General features: G+C 36.7%; 1 protein-coding gene across 2 annotated transcripts in view; it reads right to left on the bottom strand.

The window, feature by feature from the left end:
• The window catches only part of LOC124867622 (protein diaphanous homolog 3-like), a 206040-nt gene extending 188910 nt beyond the window's left edge, over window positions 1-17130 (bottom strand). The window contains exons 1-5 of one of the 2 annotated variants that reach the window (XM_047364161.1): window positions 16529-17130; window positions 13423-13455; window positions 12745-12927; window positions 9975-10079; window positions 5325-5455 (exon numbers count right to left, since the gene is read on the bottom strand). In XM_047364161.1, the coding sequence (XP_047220117.1) occupies window positions 5325-5455; window positions 9975-10079; window positions 12745-12927; window positions 13423-13455; window positions 16529-16648 (572 nt within the window). In that variant the 5' untranslated portion in view covers window positions 16649-17130. The remainder of the gene's footprint in view (window positions 1-5324; window positions 5456-9974; window positions 10080-12744; window positions 12928-13422; window positions 13456-16528) is intronic. The other variant, XM_047364162.1, reaches the window with a different exon arrangement.
• Window positions 17131-17675: the final 545 nt, after the last annotated feature.

The raw sequence follows: 17675 nt of genomic DNA, 5'->3' as shown, positions 1-17675 counted from the left end.
TTTTGTATGCTTCCCCCCCCCAGGTTTTCAGGGGGAAATCACACAAGATATCTGAAAAATTAAAGGTTGGGAAAGCTTTAAAATGTTTGGTCATGGTTTTATTGTTTTACATCAAATAATTTTAGTAAGAGTGTATAATTGGAATTCACTGGATACATCATTAGTATTCCCAAATGTTCCCAGAGGGATGGTTTCCTCCATGTTTTAGTTGTTTTCCTGGTTCGAAACATCTTAATAAAACTATTAACAGTTCATTAGCAGATGTTGAGGAGATAATTCAGCCATTTCAATCAGCTGTGTTGGATCAGGAACGCATTCCTGCATGTAGCCCTAGAGGACTTGAGTTGGACACCCCAAGTGTACATTATAATAGATGAGTTAACAGAAGTGTATACATACTGATTTGGCAAACGCCATAGTGTAGGAGAAATCTATGTATATGGTTTATCTGTTAGACAGCTGACAAAAAAAAAACATCAGAAATTATTACAGTCCACCCAATTTACCCAAAAGGAACCTTACAGAATTATTCACAGTTGTCCAATTTAGACATATAACACAACTAAATCTCTGTGATGTCTCCCTGTCTGTTTATCTTTGAGCAATTAGCTGTTTTTTTATTTGTCATGCAGCCTGCTTAAACTAAAGTATTTTATATTCAGTTTGCTAATCTAACATACTCTGCCAGCCCTTGGGTTTCATTAGTTCCCAGCATCTGGCAGCCATCCCACATACCCAATGAGAAAACTTCAATTACAGTCTCTCCCTGAAAGTCCTCAGTCTGGAGCCATATTGAGAACGACTCATCACAGTGCCATGAAAATACATCGCTGATTACATTCAGTTGTTCACACAGTTAAGCAGCACAAAGAGGGAACACAGAATGTATATGTAGATATCGTGCCTTATCCTGGATTGCTTTAAGTGCTTTAATACCAGGATAATTTTACAAATAAACCTTGATTTGAAACAGTGCTGATCTTTGCTGAATTCCAAATAACCAAACAGACAGAAAAAAGAGAAAGTTGCATTATATTTCTATGTTACAATTATTTCATTTCAACAACAAAAACACAAAATAGTGGAATATGTTGCTCAATGCATTTCATAAGACAAAAATTCAACTCAAAAATACTATATTCCTCCCAAATGGAAATTAAATAAATAAAGCATGTTTAGCGTTGTATTCTTATTCTTCTTCCTCAAAAAAGATTTTAAAAAATAAACATTATATGCCAACATCTGTTGTTGACTTGATAACTGTTCAGTTGACATATATGGGAATGTTGACATCAATCAGGGATGTGGTCTCAATAATAAAGGGCTCCAAAGGATATGCTGTAATTAATAAGCAATTATCAGCCTTCCTGGGAAAGTTAAATCTAGGGTGTTGGGGGGTAGCTCTGTGCAATCATCGAAACTTAATTTCACAAGAAATAGCTTGGTTTTCTTCTTGCCCATGGAACAGTGGACCCGATCCCCCATGTGGGATTGCTGAGGGGGTCATGGAGGTCTGGTTTTCCAGTCTACACGAGTTTTGTGGACTACAGAAGATTTACAACCATGTTCCCCAAGACATTTTATAAGGGATAATGCCTGAGAACAGACAAAGAAGGTTTTTCATTGTAAATGCAAAATGTTTATATTTGTTGTTCAATTTTGATCCAATTACTGCTCTGAGTGGGCTGTTCTTTGAGCAAAAGGCATGTTTTAGAGTCTGTGTACTCCAGATAACGATTATTCGATTACTAAATTGGTTGCAAATTATTTTAATAATCGATCAATCCAATTCATTGTGTCAGCCCTAATAAACAGGCCTTCTATGAGCAAAGCAACAGCTGTGTCTGCATTCTTGGCACAAAGTTAAGCATTCCCCAGGTGTGCGATGGACACAACCAGTCCTGCCTCTTGTCCAAAGTCTTGTTTGTTGTGTTTGTGGACAAAATCTCAAAGTATAGCTATGGTGAGGAGGGCTACTAGTGTAAGAACTATAGGGTCTTCTCTTTGCTTTTTGAAGATAATGGGGTTCTGGTGGCATGTTCAGGCCATGAACTTCAGGATTTTGAGGAGGTTCAGGATAAGAGCCAGTCCCTCCATCTATGAGGCCATGGTTCAAAACTGGAAAAAGGTGGACTGCTTCCTCTTGGTAGGAGTTAGTCTCTTCTTCAAGACAAGAAGTTCAAGTGTCCTGCTTGTTCACAAGTGATGGTACGATGGAGAGGGAGACAGATACATGGATTAAGGCTTTTTCTGCACTAATGCGGGCAGAGCTTAGGTCCATTGTGGTGAACAAAGAACTAAGCAATAAAGCTTGTGAGATATGGTTCATGACTGAAAGAAGAGTCAGATGCAAGCATCTGAAATAGGCTTCTTCCATACGTTGGCTGTGCCCACCCTTGGTGAAGCTCTGTGGATTTCTTGGATTAGAGCAGTTGCTCCTCTGCATAGAAAGGGGTAAGTTAAGATGATTCAGGCATTTGATCAGCACCCATCCTGGGTTCCACACTTTGATTGTTTTCTGGGTATGCTGTCCTGGAAGGAGATCCCAGGAAAGACCCATAACTGGCAGGAGGGATTGTATGCCCTTTCTGACCTGGGAATATTATGACATCCCCTAGTATGACAAGGAGACCGGGTAGAAGGATGTCACCAAATCAATTTCAGTTCAATATAAGACTGTTTAGTAAATCGCATAGTTTTAGTCATCTGAAGGCTATAATTTCAAACAGTTACCAAGCAGGAAATAATAAATGACAAGGGCAATCACACCACCCATTTCCCTATGAAAGAAATAGTCAATAGTAAATTGAAGAAAATGTCTTATCTGTCTAACTTCACAGTTAAGGTATGTCAACTTCCCTGTAGAATCCCTATGGCAGTCCAGCAAAGTGTTGCACTCCACTAAACAGAAACACATTTTCAATGACAGCAAAGGTCTTTAAAGAGAGATGAAGCACAAGGCTAAAGTCAAAGCAATGTCAGAAATCTAAAACAAAAGAAGAAATATTTCTACAGGATATTTTAAAAATATTTAAGAAGGATTAAGAAATGTAAAAAAAAAAAAGATTTGTTTGAAAAATACTTTCTATATAGGAAGCGTGACTCGTTATTTGTAGTTCATGGTTATGTGAGGCAGAAACAGAATTCAAGGTTTTTGGGGGGGAAGGTTTGGTATAGTGCATGTAAGAAACACGGATGTTTATCTTTGTGTAAGCTAAACAAAAAATACATCACAGTGGAGCCTTAAACATGAAGGTCAGTTATAACACAGTATCAAAAACCAATTTCCACTTTTTTGTCAGATCCATTCATCAATTCCATTTTTTACAATTACATTGTGTGGCCTTGCTGATCCTATAAGCTAAAGCTGTGGCTTCTTTTTCATGAAAAGGGACAGAGAACTGAATATGCTGAGGTAAAGCATAATAGAGTCAGATAAGTGCAAAAATTATGACTTTAGGTCTGCAATACCAGAGAAATCCAGATGGGAAAATATATCTTACTGACTTTCCTTGTAGTCTGCACATATTGCACTGAAGAAATGCTTGAGAGCCATTTGCATCATTGCCAGGAAAGTGACACTGATCTGCATCCAAAAACTGTGGCAGACAAAAAGGTTTTACTTCCAAATCAATCCAGCAACTCAGGACTTTAATGGCGCTATTAGAAAGCGAGAGGTTGATGCTGTTTCTGGCTGAAGCAGATTTATGATCTAGTCCATACTTTTGTCATTAGACTTGAGCCTGACAGTCTGATCAGTGGTACCTTCATTAAACGCTAGAGTTTCCCAGCCACATTTTTCTTGACAGCCACTTTTACTGAAACTACTGCAACATAAAAAGAGGGAAGATATTTGGAATTGTTGTACTGAATTGAGAGAGCTTAAACAAAGACTGGCGAAGCTTTAAAATAAAAAAAGAACTTCATATAACTGCAGGCAAAATACTTGGTATTGTGTTAGCATAATGATTGGTTTGACTGGTGAATAATGTCTGAGTGATGCAGTATACTATGTACACATGGCATATCCCTGTCAGATTTAGATTTCAAGTCATCTTTTAATCATACCAAGAGGTTTGTCCTGACTGAAAGTAATATTAATGTTTTGAAGTGGCCCAGCCAAAGTCCCGACTTGTATATGACAGAGAATCTGTGGATTGGAGCTAAAGACTGAAGTGCCTGCAAGGAGCCTTTTCAACATTAAAGACTTGGAGCTAATCTCAAAAAATGAATTGTAAAAAATTATACCTGAAACATCCAATAAGCTTGTCAGCAATTATAAGAAGAGTTTGATTGCTGAAATGCCAAAACATGTTTTGTACATGGTCTTTTTATCTTTTGGGAGATTCTTTTGTCATTTTGGTATCAGAAATAGACTTCCTGTCTGAACAGAAATAACTAAAATAGGCCGGGGGTTTAAATTACTTTGGGCTTAATTGTTTCAGTTTACCAAGAACATAGGAACAAGTTAGTAACAGTTCTCCCTCAGAAACACTGTATAATTCCATCACAAAATGTAAAACAAACATTGTTGGTCATATTTCAGTGCTGTTTCATTACATAATCTGATCATGTTTACAATGAATCGATGTTAATGATTTAAATATCCAAAAAATCATTTCAAAAAATTACATAACAGCACAATGTTAACATTTTAATTCAGCCAAACCATGCATGTGTGAACTGAGAACAGCCAAACTATTACGTGAACGTAAATTCACAGAAGCACCCAGTTCATGCAAATGCTACTCTGCATTTAAATTAAGAAAAATGAGACATTTTGTGTCAAAGAATAGAACCATTTAATGGCTAATATGCCGCCTTGGGAAGTAGGACAGTCCTTTTACCATAAATGTGGTCCAGTTATATCTCAACCTCTTTAATAAAGAGAGAGAGACAAAAAGAGCAGCCCACATACATAAAAACTAAGCTACGTTTTTTGTTCAACCAGTACATTTCAACGATGCATGCTATAATTAAGAATATGGTATTTGCAATGTTTTAAATGAATCTGAAATGCCAGAGAGGAAAGGGGAAAGATCCTCAATGCTGATTACAGCGTAAAGCATTGTGACCAAGCCTCTCATTAACATAGTCCAGGACCATTATAAAATTCTATAAGATCTGATGTAACTGAAAGAACTTAATCCTCGTTAAATAGTTCTAGTTGAAAGATCTGAATAAATTTAAATGATGTACTAAAATGTAAAGGCCACAATTTGAATAAATTCCAACACCTTTTAAAATTTAGAATTACAAAACAGACAAAACACATAGCGCCTAAACTAAAGTAGCAGTTTTTAAATACTAATTTCTTTCTATACCTCACAGGTTTGCTTGTCAGGTACACTCGCAATGAGTCTAGACAGGCAAACAGACGTTCGTCCATCACCCCTGACTTCAGCTCACTGAGGAATTCCTGAGGAGATATCTGATGGCTTTTCTTCAGGCTGCCCTGAAAAAACAGAAGAAGAAAAAAGAAGAAAATCCTTTATACAACCATTTAAATTTCAAATAAAACATAATAAAAGCAAATATGAAGTCTGGTGACACAACGTGGTCCAACATTGTTCAAACGAGATTGGTGATAAAAGATACCATGTAGATAGTACTTCAGAAAACTTGGCTGCCTTACATAATTGATTTTCAAACTCTTCTTGAAATATTTCTTCTTAATTTTATATACATTGATAGCAATTGGCAAAGCTATGAATGCCAATCGATTTATAATAAGTTTGCAATCGACAGGGAAAATAAAAGCTTAAGCACGGTTTTGATCAACAGGCAACATTTCTTATAGGTTAAACAATTCTGCATAAGCCATTTCTTTTTGCAATAACCATAAATCATTCAGGTTTGACATTTTTAAATGTCAAAACAGGCTTTTTAAGAAAAAGAGACACAATAATCCATATCTAGAAACAAGAGCCTGTTATAATTTTGAAATAAGGAAGCTAGTTCAAAAGCACTCAAAATATCACTCTGTCCAGTTCAAAGGATATTTACTTGGCATCACTTCACAGGAGCATCCCCTGACCTGCCTGCAGTGGGAGCGTTGGGTAACTTCCACTGCTTATTATAAGTTTCTCAGTGAGCCTAGCCTGCTTGGAAGATGCTTGCCACCCAGTCGACAGAAAGAAAGAACAATGGATCAGCTGCAACACAGCAGCTTTAACCACACAACCTAAACGCCAAGACTAAAAAGGTCTTTGGGATGACCTTGTGCTCAAAATGTGCACTGAGACTAATAATACCTCATACAAAAAGCACATTAAAATGTAAATATACATTTGGTAAAATAAACCCCAAAAGGTGTCTGAAGAATACTGAAAACCTTCTTAAAGATTTTAAGGTATGGGCATCAGGTAGAAATTCTACCAGGGATAAGGTTTTAATGAGTCCAGTTGTGGTCTTTTAACGATTTTTCTTTTCACTTCTTCAAAAAGAACAAGCATGAGGTCTTGCAAATTTCAGATGTGTCACAATGTTATTTTTTTCTCCATTGGAGTGTAGCAGCTTTCTTCATGGTGCCCTTGTAAAAATAACAACATTCTTATTCAGAGCTTTTCTTACACTGACCATGTGATAAACCTTGTAGGATTTCTTTTGATTTTTGCCGTTATCCTTGGTTTTTTTTTTTTTTTTTTTTACATTTTTACCTTCTTGAGAGAAGCAGGCCTTGTCTGTAACTAGATTTTTTGGCTTTCCAGAGGCAGAGATACCCATATTTTCAATTTCATGAAATAGAATAAAATGTTTGACTCCAAATGTAGTCTTTGAATTGTAAATCAGATTGTGTTGACCTACATTTATGAGCTAGATGAAAACAATCCTTGATATTTTTTTAATGTTTTTTTTTTTTTTTCCAAACAAACATGCAAAATTTTCATTTCCCTTTATTACCTTTTCTAAAAGCGCAACAAAAATCCTTTAGCAACAAACCGTGAACTCATGAATGTTTTCCAGGAAAGAGAGGGTGATGCTGTTGAAGGCACTCATTTCATCCAGACACAAATTGCTACTTGAATTCTGCATCAGGAACATTGTGTGTGAAGTTGCATGTGTTGTCCCTCTTAAACTGCATGGGTTTGAGGAGTTGCAATGAAATGAAAAATAATGACGTTTCATTTTGTGTGTCTATTTTCAAGCCGTTGGACAGTTTATCACTCCAAACAAAGAGCAGGCATTGTGTTGTACATATTATGTTACTGGCATAGCAGAAAATGGTAATAAACTATGCTTCAATTATTTTAGAAACAATTATGCTATTTATTTGCAATCAGAATTGCAATAATATTCCATCAATTAAACTCTAACTAGTTAATATGCTAGAACAAAAAAAACTAAATAGTGAAGCGAGATATTTCAAAACAATCTAAATCTAAGTTTGTCTTCATGTTTGTTTTTTAAAGATTTTGGTTTTTTTTCTGGTCACCGAGGACAAAAGAAAAATGATCCTCCAATTTACACTAAATGATGCCAGCTAAGATTTTAAACCGGGTTGGAAAATAAGATCTTTGGGATATTATTATATATATATATTTTTTTTTCACTGTTAGTTAACCTAAGTGAACTAACGGAATTAAAAACAATCCTAAAAGAAACGAGCAGCCAATGGAGGAAATACAAAATCAGGATATGTCCAAGTCATCTTCTCCCCGTTAGCAGACGGGCAGCTGAATTTTGAACCAGCTGACGATGGCTAAGGAGAGACTGGTTAATCACACAATAGAGGGAGTTGCAGTAGTCCAGTCTAGAAGTTATAAAAGCATCAATAACCCTCCGAAGGGCATCATGAGAAAGATAATCATTGACTTCACATATAAGCCTCAGATGATAAAAGCTACACTGGATCACCCCAGGATTCCATTCACCCAGCCACAAGAGTCCAGTGACCCAACAGCACTGCTGCATTCTGTCAGCAGGTGAGCTTTACCAAATAAAATTACCTTTGTGTTTTTGTCATTTAAATAAAATAAAAAAATAAGCTCAATCCATGCTCTCACATCTGCCAAACACTGGAGCAGCCACCCTACTGACCAGGATCCGCAAGATTTTAATGAAAGATAAACCTGAATGGTGTCCGCATAAAAATGGAATGACAAATTGTATTTCTGGAAAATGGATCCCAGAGAGGGCAGGTATAAAGAGAAAATAATAGGACCTCATATAGAGCCTTAAGGTACCCCATATTTAAGTGGGGCTACAGAAGACAAAAATTGTCCTGACTGGATTTCTATTGGATAAATATGACTTGAACCATATTATGGCTGTGCCTTTAATACCAACAGACTGCTCCAGTCTTGATATTAAAATGTCATGATCTAGTGTGTCAAAAGCAGCGGTAAGATCAAGCAGCAAAACAGCTGAATTGCCAGAATCGGCAGTTAAAAGTAGATCAATGCACACCCTGAGAAGAGCAGTTTCATGGCTGTGACAAGACTTAAATAAAGCCGGAGTAAAATTTCTCATGAATATCATGAAGCTGCAGGGGATATTGTAGCTGATTATAAACCACCTTCTCGAAGTTTACAAATAAAGGGCGATTTGGAAATCAGCCTAAGGTTTGAGAGAACCAATGGATCCAAATTGCTCATCTTCTTTCACTTGCCTGGAGCAAAATACAAAGCAAGTTTTGGCCTGATGGTCTCTAAATAAATACCCCATCAAGCTCAATCTACAGAGTAATTACTTTCCTTGAATGATTTAGTAAAGTTATGCAAACTTTTACGCATTATTTTTCCATAAGAGTTTAAAAATTATAAGAACAAAATGTGAGTTGAATTGTAAACATCTCTGTGAGGCAAAACTAAGGAAAAAGATCTTTGTAGATTCTTGGTGTCTCAAAGGCAAAGCTGAGTAAAACAATTTCCGGCACAGCAAGGGCACTCCAGACAAATCAAACCAGGGGTCGCATACAAGTACAATGGTTATTTCCAGTCAACTACTGCTACAGACACATAGTTCAAGGTCAACAATTATTTTGAGTAACAGCTAACATGGAAAGTGTTTTTCAAGAGCACCATCTACCATTTTTATGAGACAGCGAATTGTGAATTTGTTTTATGTTTACTTTTTTTTCTTTTTTCTTACAGGATTAAAACTAAAATGGATGTGTTTTAGGATTTTATGTAACAATTCTAGAAAAGAAATATGAAATAAAAACTAAAATTAATTCTCAAACTTAGTTCCTAAAAGAAACATAACAATTTGAAATGATGTGCATAAGGTAGTTTTACTGTAAGCCTCTAAAATGGTAAAAAGAATTACTGAGAATGTATTGTATTTGCTTTTCTTAATATATAAATAGGTTGATCTCATGGCACAGAAAAGAAGAAATTATAGAGTATTACATTACTAGTTAGGCAAGCAATAAAGCTAGATGATATATTTATTCACTTCACTGGAGTCAGCATCGCTGCAGGCAATAATGCATTTGAATAAGCAGCATTCAAGATGTGATGCAGAATCATAAGAGAACCTTAATTATCAAGGCTATCCTGGAACCTAAGGAGAGATTTCCAATTTTTATCAACTGCAACATTCTCCTCTAAGGTCTATAACACATAGGAGAAAAAAAAATGTCTATCAGGTTTAATAAAGTTTGCAGGCAAGAGAAAATAAATGAATTACAGATTATCCCCATTTCTGCATCAAAGCATATCTCACTAACATTTATCCACATTTTCATTAAACTCAAAAAGCACATTACAGCAGTTTTGTTGGTTCCTGCTTTATAGGCCGAAAACAGTAGAAGTTCGTAGCTTTCTTACACTTAATAACTACAAATAAATCAGAATTTTGTTTACTATTGGACCTGTTAATTAGTGCTCAGAAATTGTCAAATTGTCAAGTTTCAATTTCTTTCTGATTGAACTGTACATCTTGCCCTAAACAAATTTAAACCAATTTTACATGACAGGCTTGATGGCAAAAATACATTTGGTTGTAAATGCAGACACCAGATGACTTACTGTTTTTGAGGAGGCAAAAATATACTGGTTGACCATTTCTCGCTTTGTGTTGAGGTCTTTTTCCCTCAAAGGAGTCTTTTTGTCCTCATTCAAGTTCATGTCCTCCTGAGGAAAAAAATATGGAAAAAGGTTTGTTCAAAAACAGAACAAAACAAAACCATCAAATGAAAAAAAAACTTTTACTTTATTCTGTTTTTCTTGTTAAAACCACATCAAATCACAAGACATCTCATCATGTATATGAAGACAAATGTTCATCACAAAGGAGTTTCTTAGGCAGTTGAAAAGATGACATGGCGTTAGGCAAACAGCAGCATCAAGCTTCTGGCAATTTGCTTACAGTTTGTTTAAGAATATGAGGAGACTCCTCTGTCCTGCCAGGGCAATTTTTGTCTCTGACTAAACACGCATGCTCTGTGATCTGAAGCAAGTCGGCATACAGTACAGACCAAAGGTTTGGACACACCTTCTCATTCAAAGAGTTGTCTTTATTTTCATGACTATGAATATTGTAGCTTCACACTGAAGGCATCAAAACTATGAATTAACACATGTGGAATTATATACTGAACAAAAAAGTGTGAAAAAACTGAAAATATGTCTTATATTCTAGGTTCTTCAAAGTAGCCACCTTTTGCTTTGATTACTGCTCTGCACACTCTTGGCATTCTGTTGATGAGCTTCAAGAGGTAGTCACCTGAAATGGTTTTCACTTCACAGGTGTTCCCTGTCAGGTTTAATAAGTGGGATTTCAAGCCTTATAAATGGGGTTGGGACCATCAGTTGTGTTGTGCAGGAGGTGGATACAGCACACAGCTGATAGTCCTACTGAATAGATTGTTAGGATTTGTATTATGGCAAGAAAAAAGCAGCTAAGTAAAGAAAAACGAGTGGCCATCATTACTTTAAGAAATGAACATCAGTAAGTTCGAACAATTGGGAAAACTTTGAAAGTGTCCCCAAGTGCAGTCGCAAAAACCATCAAGCGCTACAAAGAAACTGGCTCAAATGAGGACCGCCCCAAGAAAAGAAGACCAAAAGTCACCTCTGCTGCGGACGATAAGTTCATCCGAGTCACCAGCCTCAGAAATCGCAGGTTGACAGCAGCTCAGATTAGAGAACAGGTCAATGCCACACAGAGTTCTAGCAGCAGACACATCTCTAGAACAACTGTTAAGAGGAGACTGTGTGAATCAGGCCTTCATGGTAAAATAGCTGCTAGGAAACCACTGCTGAGGACAGGCAACAAGCAGAAGGGACTTGTTTGGGCTAAAGAACACAAGGAATGGACATTAGACCAGTGGAAATCTGTGCTTTGGTCTGATGAGTCCAAGGTTGAGATCTTTGGTTCCAACCACCGTGTCTTTGTGCGGCGCAGAAGAGGTGAACGGATGGACTCTACATGCCTGGTTCCTACCGTGAAGCATGGAGGAGGAGGTGTGATGGTGTGGTGTTGCTTTGCTGGTGACACTGTTGGGGATTTATTCAAAATTGAAGGCATACTGAACCAGCATGGCTACCACAGCATCTTGCAGCGGCATGCTATTCCATCCGGTTTGTGTTTAGTTGGACCATCATTTATTTTTCAACAGGACAATGACCCCAAACACACCTCCAGACTGTGTAAGGGCTATTTGACCAAGAAGGAGAGTGATGGGGTGCTGCGCCAGATGACCTGCCCTCCACAGTCAATGGACCTGAACCCAATCGAGATGGTTTGGGGTGAGCTGGACCGCAGAGTGAAGCCAAACGGGCCAACAAGTGCTAAGCATCTCTGGGAACTCCTTCAAGACTGTTGGAAAACCATTTCAGGTGACTACCTCTTGAAGCTCATCAACAGAATGCCAAGAGTGTGCGGAGCAGTAATCAAAGCAAAATGTGGCTACTTTGAAGAACCTAGAATATAAGACATATTTTCAGATGTTTCACACTTTTTTGTTCAGTATATAATTCCACATGTGTTAATTCATAGTTTTGATGCTTTCAGTGTGAAGCTACAATATTGATAGTCATGAAAACAAAGAAAACTCTTTGAATGAAAAGGTGTGTCCAAACCTTTGGTCTGTACAGTATATCAGCCATAACAGGTGTTGAATGGGCGTTTGACCCTTAATGGCAATGCTGGATCCTAATTAGAGTAACTAACATGGTCTAAACAATCCTTCATACCAATTACTGATATTATTGAAAAAGTTAATTGTGAGCTCCAATTGGATTTCAAGTTGTTTCCCTGTTTCACCCAGCTTCTCTAATTGGCAGCGTCCTGACTCTCATTGGAAAAGATGACACAGATTCTAAAGCTACTTTTTAAATGAGACTTATTGATGTGTCCTCTGTTTGGGTTCATTTCTGTTACTTATTTTCATATGTGAGAAGAGGTTGAAATGCAATGTAGATATCTCGGTAGGGCCTTTAACTTGCATTTATATCAGAAAATGTTTTGTGTGTCGTTTGTGTGCTGACAGGGAAATGCAGTAAACTTTGCTTCTTTTCTTTAATCCTGGCTATCATTTACTATATATTAATTGAGTTGTTTTTATGAGACTCAGTGGTGCAGATGATTTAATTTTATCAGCAGTCAGAGCACCAAAGTGGTCTTTACACAAAGAGGAAAACTAAACAAAAGACAATTAAAAAAGCCTAGCCATTGATTCAAGTATTAACTGATTAAAACAATGAAAATGTTTAGATTTTTAATACACAACTTGTAACAACTTGTTTTAAATTTAAAAAGAGAATTAAGGCAAGTTAGCATAATAATAAAACATACCATCATCTTTTCAAACAGAGCCAAGATCTCTTTTTCCGAGGTGATCTTTGAAGAGAGCTCCTCAAAATGATGGAGGGTGGATGCTGAAGCAGTGGACCAGTCATTGGAGTTATGTTTAGAGAGCGTTAAGGCTGGACGTTCCTTTTTACTGCCGGGAATTCGAATGCTCGCAAATCTGTCCAGCTGCAGAAAAGAAAGAGAAATAACTTCTTTAAGCACAAGAATGTTTCGTATCCAGCTGGAATAGGATTCACCTCACCACTCTTCAGGCTTATTTAGTATCATGCGTTTAAAGAAACAGTATAAAGTAATGTAAAGATGAGGTAAGGAAAACATGAGCTAGATTATAAACACTTCTAAAGGGTTATTCCATAGAGAAGACAAACTTTTAACAAGTAGGCAAGCAGTACTAAGTTGTGCATGAAATGTTTGAAGAAAAGCATCCTCTGCTTGACAGATGCAGCGCAAAGCATGTTCTACTTCTTGATGTAAAACTCACAAGGAAATTATTTGTTAGTGAGAAACGCAGCTCTCTTCACCCAGATATCAGTAAATCTAAACTATCACAACAAAAGTTAAATTGTACTTAAAATCAGAGGATAAGCTAGTCTTTAATAGGATTATGTTAAATTAATCACAGACTGACAATAGATTGTATACTGGTTTCTCATATCTTACCACATCGTCTGTGAGGTTTCTAAAGGCCACGTTCTATAATGGGGAGCAGAAAAAAAAAGAAATCAGGAACCAAATCAACTGAATCCACTAGAAGGCAAAAATTCCTCTACCATGTCCAAAACCGCACTTCAAAAAAATCACAACAAAAACTGACTCACAATAGCTCAAAGATATTTTGCAATGTCTCAAATTAGGGATAAGAATCTCTCTTCAGAGATCCAGCCTGGGATTTGTATACCATTTGGCAGCCTTTATCTGACATTTAATAAGGAATAAAAACAAAGACTAATCCTATAATGTGTGTACACCCCATTTTGTGCTGAGAATGAAAAAATAATCCTGCAAATTTGTTGTTGCTATGTAAGCAGCTGTGTGGCACAGAGGATCGAAGCCGAGAGGCAGAAAAAGCAGATAACACAAACTGACAACCAACAGGTTTGGTATTGCTAGTGGAAGATAACAAATGCTAATCCAGACCCAGAGACTGACAAATAGCAAATTTAAAACTTCCAAAAATGAAGACTAAAGACTTGTCGCAAGCAGTTGTCTGGTCTGCTAGTAAGGAGCCTAATTCTACCCTGAGCACTAAAGGGTCTTTTTCAGGTAATCTTAAATGCTACGCTATTGTAAAGGTAAGCCTATGACAAACAGAGTATAACATACATTAGGAGGTGTGGAGACATAAGTGAAGATGGCTAAAGTTTAAATTACACCACATCCCCTGAGAGTCAGTATAATCTCCAAGTACCATAGGTGGAAGTCAAAGTTCCTTACAAAACAAAAATATTCTAGGGCACCCTGTTGTCTGTTACTGTTGAACATCAGCTAAAAGCCTAAAAGAGAAAATCTACAAGTCCTGTTCAAATACTATGGAGGTTCTACTTGTACAGAGAGAAAGATTGTCATCTGTTCACTTCAGTCTGTGTTTATCAGCTTCTTTAGTGCCAGTCAACCAAATGTGTCTGTTTGTCTGTTCCAGTAAATTTCATATTATGTTTAATGCTCTTAATAATTTCATCCTCAGTGTTTTACTGTTTTTATGGGATATCCTTTTATTGAATTTGCGCTTGTTAAATTTTTGCTTTACACTTTTAAGTGCAGTTCTTGATTGTTTTATATGGAAATTGACACCGACATTTATTTTTATATTTTGCCATTTTATGTTAATCTGAAGACATATTGGGGAGCTGCCATGGCACTAAGAAACTATTCCAATAAAAACTGTAATAAAATCATACAAGAATATAAAATAATACATTTTCAGAGAAATGTACTCAGAACTGACTGTAAAACCTTTAGTCCAGCTAAAGAATAAAATAGGATAAGAGCATAAATACCAGTATTTGGTCTCTACTATATGCTTTTGAGGACTGAAAATGTTCTAGAGGAGTCGAAAAGTGACTTGGTAAAGTAAATAAATGCTGTCCTGGTTCAAATGTGTTAAATAAAGACTGAAATGTAATGCAGATTTCTGTAAAATCACTAATCTGCTGATAAAGCTGAAACAGAAGTCTGAGCATTTTTCTGACTTACAGAAGATTGCTTTTGAACCCTTGACTAGCAATTTATCTAAAGGTGCAAGGGCAATTGATTTTTAATTTCTTACCATTAAAAACAAATAGTACATTTTTACCAAGGCGGAAATATATCGTGATATAAATTAATTACCCTGTGATAATAACGATAAAATCAAATTGATGATGATTGCAAATCCCAAAAACTAGAAATACGAGTGGGATTTTTTAATTCCCCTTAACTACTGAACAATTTTTCAATTGTTATATAAATGAATGCAATTATTGTGTAATAACTGAATGCAACTGCCATTATGCAGTACCCTTTTTGACTTGCATATATTTTATTTTTGGAGAATAATTTTTTATAAACTTATACTTTAATAAAAATGAGACCCAGTCTTTTCATATTGACTAGCGATCCAACAGTGTTTCGTATTTGTTTTATTATGCATATGTTTTCTGAATGAAAACTCCTGAGCACAAAGTCTACCTTAATGTTTTAGGCAGTTCTAGCGGATTCATTATGAGTTTTTTTATCATGCTTGGATGGACAAAGCTGAAACCTGTAAAGATTTTGATCAATCTTGTGCAACGTTTTATTTCTTGCAACTGCAATATAATTTCAACAACCCTGACTGAAGCCATTTCCTAACACAAACTTCAGACAGTTTCTGCAAAACTAGATTAAACCATCATCTAAAGACTTAATGCATCTCTTTCTTTGTACTCCTGCATGTTTATATGCTGTTCAGGGTAAACATTCAAGGTCAGTCTACCAACCTGACTTTGCAACCCCACTTAGATCCCCCCAATCACATGCTTCCATCAGTGGTTGACCAAGTTTGTTTGATAAACAACTCTCCTGTCTACAAGGCTGTCGTGTGCAACAATAAACAAGACCCCCCCCCCCCCATAGAGAGTCTCCTGATAAGTATGATGATTTGTCTAGACACCAACATCTCCCTAGCGGATGGAAGCAGGGAGAGCCATGATTGGTTTGTAGTAGCAGGAAACACATGGATTATGGTTGGCTAAACCCTGTGCTAATTTTAACTTTTGAGTCCCTATGCCCAACAACAAAGTCAAAAAAAAAAAAAAAAAAAACATCTAAGGTCACATTTGAAAAGGACAATTCAGACATTTAGAGAATACATTTTATATACGTCTTCAAAAGTATGACAAGTAACATGTATGAGCCAGGAAAGGTCTGGAGTCCTGCAGGGGTCTGCTTATTGACCTGTTATTTTTGTGCATCCGGTTTATGTTCATTTCAAGACAGGTTTTAAAAATAAACCAAATTAAACACAGTCATTTTAGTCATTTTCAGGCTGAAGGTTGTTCTTTAGTAACATTTAAAACAAATACAAAACACACACCATCTATCTATACATAGACACATCTTCCACATTTTTTACGGTCTAGTTTTTCCCCGTCTTATTGTTGTTTTTTTTTTTAGCGTGTCACAAACAAAACAAACCCCACGTTAGACTGAGGGAGGGACTGCGTTTTTCTGAGTCTGACGCCATGTTTACCTTACTTCCCACAAAGGTAGAACAAATTGAACCTTTCTTTTAAGTCATTTTACTTACAAACTTTGGTTTGCGGTCTCCTTCTTCAAACCCAGACGTGCTGTTGTGAGAACCTTTCTTCTTTTGAGGCTTATTGTCTCGTCCTGAGGTGGACTCAAACCTTTGGTTGTAGCTTTCCATGTTATCCAAATTTCGTCTCCTTGAACCGATTGGAGAACTGTAGGCAGTTACTGGATGTCTACGTTAAGACGCACACAGATGGGTCTCGCAAGTTATAACCTGCTCAGCTATCGAGGCATTTTTCTACCAATATGTTAGTAAAAAAAACAAAAAACAGAGAAGTCTAAAGATTAACGGGGTAGCACAAAGTTCCAGCTATCAGCCAAGCTAAGGAGCAAGTAGGCTACATTCATTATTTTACACTGGCTTAACTGAGTGCTAATCCCATTTAAGAGCTGTCACGTAACGTTTAAGATTACAATCCCGGAAAAGAGTTGAAAAACCACAACAGTGCGTTGTGATATAGTTGTGATATATTTCCCTGTTTATAAGAAGCTACAGAGTCATTACAAGCAGGATTTGAGTCGCTTCCTGGAAAATATTACAGATTAGCGGCTGATAGTTTTTGACAGACCCGCGCTGTAAAACGTCAGATCCGTATGTTTAACCCAACCAATAGAATTCAGATATTTGCATGTGTGGCTTCTGATTGGTGTAGCTGCCACTCCTTAGAAATAAGAAACAATTTTATTGGCCGCGGTGAGCTGTCAGTCCCAGGTGAGAAAATGTAGGGCAGTTTGGTTTATTAAGTTTGTCTCCCGCAGGTGCGCTTGGTTTAACCTGCTTTCTGTTGCCTTTCTGCTTTGAAACGGTTTTTTTTTCCTTTATCCATTTGAAAGTTAGAATAAATTAAAATTTGTTTTTAAAATGTGTTTTACTATCCTTTGGTATTTTGTTTTGTTTGTTTGTTTCCTGTCTATCAATTAAAAAGAGACAGCCAATATACTACACTACCTGTCAAAGGTTTTAGATACTTTCTCAATTAATGGGTCTCTTTGTTTTCATGACTACAGGGGTTGGACAATGAAACTGAAACACCTGTCATTTTAGTGTGGGAGGTTTCATGGCTAAATTGGACCAGCCTGGTAGCCAGTCTTCATTGATTGCACATTGCACCAGTAAGAGCAGAGTGTGAAGGTTCAATTAG

The sequence above is a fragment of the Girardinichthys multiradiatus genome, chromosome 4 (genome assembly GCF_021462225.1).
Source record: "Girardinichthys multiradiatus isolate DD_20200921_A chromosome 4, DD_fGirMul_XY1, whole genome shotgun sequence".
Classification (NCBI taxonomy): domain Eukaryota; kingdom Metazoa; phylum Chordata; class Actinopteri; order Cyprinodontiformes; family Goodeidae; genus Girardinichthys; species Girardinichthys multiradiatus.
This window is presented reverse-complemented; position numbering and strand designations above follow the sequence as displayed.